At 42.9% G+C, this 8117-nt stretch overlaps 1 protein-coding gene across 2 annotated transcripts; it reads right to left on the bottom strand.

Moving 5' to 3' along the window:
* Positions 1–4834: 4834 nt before the first annotated feature.
* On the bottom strand, positions 4835–7892 carry LOC126706407 (uncharacterized protein At2g29880-like). Of its 2 annotated transcripts, none has more exons than XM_050405827.1 (4): positions 7736–7892; positions 5678–6022; positions 5512–5584; positions 4835–5443 (listed from the first exon to the last, which is right to left on the bottom strand). In XM_050405827.1, exons 2-4 carry the CDS (start codon positions 6008–6010, stop codon positions 4953–4955), a joined length of 897 nt encoding a protein of 298 aa, XP_050261784.1. In that variant the 5' UTR covers positions 6011–6022; positions 7736–7892; the 3' UTR covers positions 4835–4952. The 2 variants fall into 2 exon arrangements, with proteins under 2 accessions (XP_050261784.1, XP_050261785.1); XM_050405828.1 differs by having other exon boundaries at positions 5678–6025; positions 7736–7883.
* Between the last annotated feature and the right edge of the window lie 225 nt (positions 7893–8117).

Genomic DNA, 8117 nt, shown 5'->3' with positions numbered 1-8117 from the left:
TAACCACTACACGGTTCTATCTAAGTGTTAAACAAAACTCAAGTCCTGCCTGGCTCCTCAGACCACAGGCTTGGGGGAAATTAACCACGATTCAGTTTTTATCTAAGTGTTAAACAGAACCCATCCTGCCTGCCTCCTCGGACCACAGGCTTGGGGGAAATTTACCACTACACGGTTCTATCTAAGTGTTAAACAGAACTCAAGTCCTACCTGACTCCTCGGAACACAGGCTTGGGGGAAATTAACTATCATTCTTTTATTCATACTTAGCCGTATTGCTTAAATTTTAAGTAACGGTTGGCCCTCAAAAGTTTAGTAACATAGCCGAAATTCATTCACAACAAAGGCAAAAAAAAGGGAAAACAGTAAAACAAGATCCAAAGAAGAATTCATGTCATTCATTAGGCTCCAAAATGTATCTTCTTACAAACATTGGCAAAAACTAAGGAAATGAAAGACAAAAGGAAACAACTACAAGAAAAGCCCTACATTAATATCCTATGCTTTATCTTGGGCTGAGCTCTTTGCAGGAACCTCTGCTTCGGGACGATCACCACCTGCCAAGGGCTTAGACTCGGCCTCCCTAGCTTGCACTACAACATCCCTTATAGTAAAGGCGTCCTCAGGCGACTTATCCTTAGCGGGTGGCTACACCTCCTCGTTCCCCCATTTTGCTTCTGGTATGAGGGAATCTGGAGCAGTGATCAGAGTGAAGAGGGGCTCCTCAGGAGGAACCGAACTCGGAATCTCGCAAATATCTTCAGGAAAGAAGATATTCTCAATCTTCCTAAGGTCGGAGTCCGCAGGAACTGCCGCCCGGTCCAAGGCTACTCCTCAGGACATGGTGATGTAGTCCCTGCAGACCGCAGCCACCTCCTCGGTCAGCCTAGCCTCAGTATCCGCCACTCCGCGCTCGTAGGAGGTCGCCACCGCAGCCTTAGCCGCCTCCCTGGCCAGGCGAGCCGCCTCTTTTGTCTTCATTAGCTCTGCCTTGAGGTCCGAGACCATTTGCTTCTCGGTCACGAGGTTTATTTCTGACAGATGAAGCTGTTGGCGCATGTCCTCGGCTTGCTTGGTTGTAGTCTTAAGGCCCGCCTCAGCACTAACTCGGGCCTTAAGCGCCTCCTTTACTTCCTGGTTCAGGCGATCTTTTTCCAGCCTAAGGGCACCCATAGCCTTCTCCACGACAAGGCAAGACTGAACCTCAGTGTTCAGATCTTCTCGAGACTTCTTGGCCCACTCCTCAGCTACGAAAATTTATTGAGTGATCTGCACAGGAGTAATGGAAGAATCATTAAATGAAAGTAACGAATAGGCAAGTTCGGAACAAAGAAATTGAGCAAGGAGTCTTTGTTTTACCATGGCCAGGTCTCTCTTCAGCGACATAAAGAGATCCAGTTGCCGAGTAGCCCGGAGCCCCTCCATGTCACAAGGCAGAAGGAGGGGCTGCTGTAAGGCCTCGGCGAGATAAGACGCCTGCCCTCGTTGGGACTCCCAAAGAGTTGCGTCCCATGAAATCAGGGCACCTTCCAGCTCTATACAGGAGGACCAGGTGCGTTGTTCCCTCCTTATAGCTGTCTCGTCTTGGCTATCAACGGACCTTGTCCTCTTTTCCTTGGGTTCTTTACCCTTCTTCTGTTACTTCGCCTTTTGAGGGCCGACCTCACCTTCTTCCAATTTTTCCACTGGCCTCTTCCGCCTCAAATTAGGAAGAGGTTGTAGCGCTGGGTCAGTGGAGGGAGGAAGAGGAGGGGGAAGCTTGGCTAAAGCCTGCTCCTTGGGGGCATCCTTGGAGGACTGCCCCTTATTTCTATTGGATAAAAGGCCCCTAAGACCGGACCTCGGCTACAAATCCATATCCTCCTTCTTCAACCTCTTGGCTAGTGTCAATCTGAGCGATTACCAAGCCCGGAGTGTGAGCCGTTGAGAATCGATCAATGTCCGAGCCGGAATCAGAGAGCTCTACAGGCCTGGCTGACACCTCTCCCTCCTCGGCAAAGTGGAATTGGTCGATTTCCGCCTCAAGAGATGAGTACGAGGAGTCAACTCTTTCTCCTAGGGCAGCTACTTCTTGGACAACGCACTGAACAGGCAGTTGGGCTAGAGGTAGATCTCTCCGAGCAAGAAAGTCTGGTATAGAAACGTCGATATGGGCTAATCGAGGACTTCCAGCCCTTATGGCTTGACCCGCGTCCACAAAAGCGCGAGAAGAGGGCTCGTAGTCCAAGAAAAGGGGAGCGGCACGCAGTTGCCCGTCCTCCCTCACAAAGATCTCGGACCTGAGGAGGAAGTTGAGGGCTTGGACGTTGACCAAACTTATCCTCGGAGTTGTTTGTTCTTTGTCTGCAAAATACCTAAATGAAGGGTTATGTTAGTCCGAGAAGGCAAATAATCAAAACCGAAACCGAAATAAGTAGGAGGAAAGCTCAAAACTAAGATCCTCGCCGAGGGATCTGATCCTACAGTGCCCCACCTGGTGTTCCCGCCCTAACTGGGCAGTGAAGACCGTCGTGCCATGCTTCGGAGATGATCAAATGGTCATCCTTCAAGCCTTTGTTGGACTTGGGGAGGCAGGATATCAGCCTCACCTCGTCGGACCTAGATTTCAAGTAATACGACTCGTTGAGGCAATGGCATTCGTACAAGTGAACTACATCGTGCCATGAGAGGCCAAGGTTCATCTGTTCGTTCAGAGCGTCTATGCACCCTAGGATCCGGAACATATTCGCGGCGCACTGGTGGGGGGCCAACCTATGACCGCGCAAATAATCTCTAGTTATCCTCCCCATGGGGATCGTCATTCCACCTTCTATGAAAGCTATAATTGGAATGGCAACCTGCCCCGTTCCTCTCTTGGTTAGGATCTGGTCCGAGGAGCAATATTCTAGACCTACTCTGGGCGGGATGCGGTATTTAGCCCTGAAACCTTCCATACCGGCCGGAGAATCTACCAGTTTCTCAAACTTACCTATCCCACTAACCCTAGGTGATACGAAGAAGGTTTACTTAGGAAAGGAAGCCGGGAAAGGCAACAGGGGGGAAAGGCTAAGGAATACGGGAAATGAACACTTACGGGAGCGAAGATCCTACACCTCTCGAGCTTGCGAAGAACTCGCCGGAAATCTTCGCGAGAGTGGCTATGGAGTTTCGAATGTTTTGCAGAGGGAAGTACTGGAGTGCTCTGGGACGTTTGAGTGCTTTTTCTAAAAAAGGGGAAGTAATTCCCCTCAAAAGCCTTATATAACAAGGAGAAACTGAACGGGCTTACTCCCGCCCAAAGGATTGGGGAAAATGTCAACCGTTAATTAGGCACCCCACCGTTGGATGTGGGGGACATAAAGCCGCCTGGCGCAATTAATAGCGCCTCGTGGGTTACAAAACGCCAGTAGCAGTGATGAGGCACGTGCGGCTGCACTTCCACACGCATAAGTCAAGAAATTATGACAAGTAATCCCATAAGTGTCAAAATCCCTCCTTTTCTCCTCGGGTAAGAGGGAAAACCCAGAATTTTGAGGGGCTATTGTAGGGGCAAAGGCCTAAGATCACACAATGGGCCTTGAGCCCCATATAGAAAATTCAATCACGTCCGAGGAGAAGGTGTGGGTGCCAAAATGGCCTCCGGCCCAACTCTAGTGGGCCTTAAGAGGGCTAAAAGGCTGTCCGAGGAGAAATGTCTCCTCGGACGTACCAAGCATGGCTCAAACATGCACTCTGTCTGCTAGAAAGATCCACACCTACGAGTATTGGTAACATGGATGAGTCCCATAAGCCCGTAAAAAGGAGGAAAGTGTAGGACGCCAAGGGAGAGGCTGCAGCTGCCACATTAAATGCATGGCAGCTACTTTTCTGGCCACATTAATGTGGAGAGGACTTGTGAACAGTATTGCCTTGGCTACCACAACTCACAGAAAGATGGGGGGGATGTCCGATGGGACAGGCACTCAAGTGGAGGTCCAGATAACCAACAAATGTAAGACCCTGATGACTTCGAGAGGGCTATATAAGAGAGGGAAGTCCCCATGCAAAGGGGACGGAGAAAAAAGGGAACTTAGAACAGAAGAACAGTGTTAGGAACATAGCCTTTGAGCAGAGACCGATATACGTCATCCACGTCTCCTCGGATTGAATTTCTAATGGACATGAAGGAGATTTTCTTATTCTCGATTGTCGCATGGCCCAATTTTAGCTAGTACCCACTTCGTTAAGGCCTAGTTCTGCAACTTATTCTCTATAAATTCATTGTTTTGGGCTCCTTAGGCCCAGAACCCCATTCCTGTTAGGCGTGGGCCCTGAATTGCGACCCTACAAATTCAATACCGACTTATACCAAAAACTAATCGATATCTTGGTCTAATGATAAAGATTTATTATTATGAGCGAATGTCATAGGTTGAAATTCAAAAAAAAAAAAATATATATATATATATATATATATAAACCCTTAGCACAACCTCATAGGTATTTTAGTGCCCTCTTTGATATTTTAGTGATTTGGTACGCGATATCAAGTCTTTCCTCCTTAGGTTGATGGGATGGGCTAGAGGGCACATATGGGTAGAAAAATCAGCCCATGCCCTTTTCCACCTGGCTAGCAAGCTACCCAAGTGTCTCAACCATACCAAGTTACCCATTAACCGAGAAGTCTCAAAAATTAATCAAGTTTCTGGTTTTGACGTTTTTACCTTTATACCACCATTACCGTATTCTCTTTTCACATCCTCTCTTGCCTTGAGGATGATCCAGATATCCGGCCTATTAATATTTTTGCGCTAGGAAAGAAAAAACAAATTGATATATTTTTGTTTTAGAACGATGACTCGACAACTTTTAACAGTGATGGAAAATATAAAAACTTCTTCAACAAAAAGAAAATACAACAGTCTAGTAAATTTGTGTCCTAGAAGTGTAAGATTTTTAAGGAGGGATTAAAGAATCTGCAATTACAATTGTAACTATGCTTGCCATAGAGACCTCAACCAGGTTAATCTTCGAGGTCCCTTTATTGTCATGAATGCAATTGCATTTTTATCATCCCTAAGAACATTAACAGCCTTTGTAAACTCAGTGTCATCCAACTCTTCCAACTTCTGCAAGTCCTCCAGGCACTTTTGATACATTGTTTTCTCATTGCATTCATTCCTTTGCATAGCTTTGAACTTTGTTGCTGAGAATATCTCATATAGAGCATTTTCAATCGTCTCCCCAACTTTATAGGCATATGCTCTCTTCTTATGACCTGATGCTGTTGGAGCAAAAGATTTGCGCTTCTTGGGTTGTGTGTTATTTATACGGACTATTGAATCAGAATCAAGAGTGCCATCGACTATTTGAGTAGGCAGGTTAGTGGGCTCTGAAGATCGCACAGTTTCTGTGTTGCTATTTCCTTCTTCTGTTGGCACAGGTACTCCACTTGGAAATTGGTACTTGCCATTAGCTTTTTCTCCTGCACAACATGTGTTAACAATTGCTAGGACACTTGAAAATAGTACTAAGAAATAACGGGGAAGTTACCTTCAAAAATGATTGACATTTGTTTATAAAGAGGAAAGCTCTTTCTTCGAAAAGGTCTTGCTTCACTTCGTACCTAGAATTTTGTCATAAAACTTCTTCAAATGCAACCCAACATTTAAAGGAATTTTATGTACCAACAGCATTAAAAATCAAAATATCCACATACCATAATATAGCTATCCCAAACTTTATCATCAGCCACAACCATTTGTCGAGTTTCATCCCAACCAAACCCTGTATTACCAAGCAAGGCTTTAACAACACCATAATCTTTCTTCATCACATTGTAGCGGTTTTTTATCTGGTTCTCTTCCAAATTCATGCCAAACTTCTTATTGAAGTCACGTGTAACAGACCTAATTACTTCATTTTTATATTCATTGTACGCAGTCCTCCCAAGATTGTGTTGCTCAATGAAAAGCTCAACCAAATAGGCATCACGTGATGGTGTCCACTCTGCCTTGGGTCGACCTAGGACTCCATCTAGTCCAGCAGACATCTTGCACTCAGCCTACTAACAAGAGTAAGAGATATAGTCAAGACAACAAGGATTCCACGAAAAATTAACAAATATCAAACCACAAAATCTAGCCCAACAACATCATATCTATGCTGAAACACTACATGTAGGTTTACTAAATCAATATTTCTTCAAAAGTTTATAGGAAAATGATCAAAAGCTTCTTCACATGCAGACCATGTGGGAAGCAGTCCTAGCAAAGGTGCATGCGAAGAAAGCATAACTATTAAGCACAGACAAAGCAGGAAAACATAGGTAAACATTTCAGGCTTAAATATGTTTCGGTGGACTACTCTAAAATGATTTATCCATTAACCAAATATCTAACGTTGGTACCCTAAATTGAGGACAATTAAGTTAATATAAACATTTGTCTGACTTACTCCCCTGCCACAACAGGAATTTAGAGAGACCAATTTACTGAATAACAAGTATTGATAGATTCCTAATGACTTGCTTTTGAAACCATTCCTTAAATCCCAATACCAATCACCTACATTCCAGTGGATGTAATCTTTAAGAAAAAAGAGAGGTGTGAGGTGTGAATTATCTTATTCTCCCCTACCTCTTAGATGTTACCATCTTGCTCTCCTCTTAACTTGAAACTAAAATACCTGATGATTTTAAACTCCTGCCACCTCTACATTTCAGACAATTATAATTACTTAAAATAAAATAAAATAAAATAAAAACCTAATTTTCTGAGTATAACATCAATGATTAAACAGAGTTCATTCTAAATAAATTAAATTGAATCCTGCTTCAGTTTATAGATTACACTTCATATTTTTAAAACTGACACCCTATAGATATGACTCGAACTACCTCACCCAAATACGAAATTTCCATATGTAAATCATTGTTTGCACAATGAATTGAATCATTTTCAAGGAAGGGTATGAAGACTGCAAATGTCATATATATACATATGAGTTGGGTTTAAGTTACACATGGTGTAACTTTTAGCATTGTTACACCCTTTGGTAACTTTTTATTGGATGTGTTTTATGAAAAATCCAAATCGGATATCTTCATGGTTGCCAATTATCAGAATCATCAACAGTCAATAATTTTATCTTCTATGATATATAAAACTTAACTTTATGGATTGAATAGTAAATAACATCTTACTAACATGAAATTCAGCATGCGTATTAAGAAGAATGAGAAAGTATAATCCAACCATAGAATTTAAGGAATGAGACCTGTAGCTAAATAACCATTCTCAATTTAGAATGGTAAAAAGTTAGCCACTTTAGAATCAAAGTAATTCAGTCTGGTCTTACTTCCCCACAATTCAACTATCTTTCAAATCCCAATACTACATAACACAGCACCCAAAATAACAATAAAACCCCTGTGAATAATTCGATATTAGGCAGCCTATGCAAAACCCAGAAAATTTTCTCTTAACCCACCATTTGGAAAGTGAAAAAAAAAAAACCCACAAGAAAGTATAAAGATCAAAACTTGCACCAATTTCCTAACTTCTAAATGTCACTTGGGCTTCAAGAAAATCACGAAACAGATACACTACACTACTCATTAGAAAGTTTAGTTATAGTATACACAAACACAGCCACTTCAAAGTTCAAACACAATATAAAGTAACCCACGTTTTCTCACTAAACAAACAGAGCATAACACTGACTTTTACTTTGATACTGAAAGAAAAAGATCTATGAGTGGTAACTTATGACTCGCCTGAACTAACGGTGGTCGGAGATCGGAGCTCCGGTGACCGGAAAATAGCTTGCTGATTAGGGGTGGCTATGCTGACGTGAACGGTGAGCCAACTTGGTGTGTTTTTTTCTACAAACGCTAAGATATGAGAGAAAGAGGAAAAACGAAACACTGTGTTACGCGGGACTATCATTTTAAATTGTGTGGTCTAATCATGTTTCGCCACGTGGGAATCTGAGATCAAGCCTAAGAGGATAAGTGTTTTCTCGGATGATCCTAGCCGTCCATAACTTTATAGTTTTTGTCTTAGTCAAAATATTGGATTGGGTTGTTCTTGACTTTTGTTGTCTACCAGGTCAGTGATTGGTGACTTGGCATAAAGGTGAACATTAAACATGGGCTT

This window comes from Quercus robur, chromosome 11 (genome assembly GCF_932294415.1).
Source record: "Quercus robur chromosome 11, dhQueRobu3.1, whole genome shotgun sequence".
NCBI lineage: Eukaryota > Viridiplantae > Streptophyta > Magnoliopsida > Fagales > Fagaceae > Quercus > Quercus robur.
This window is presented reverse-complemented; position numbering and strand designations above follow the sequence as displayed.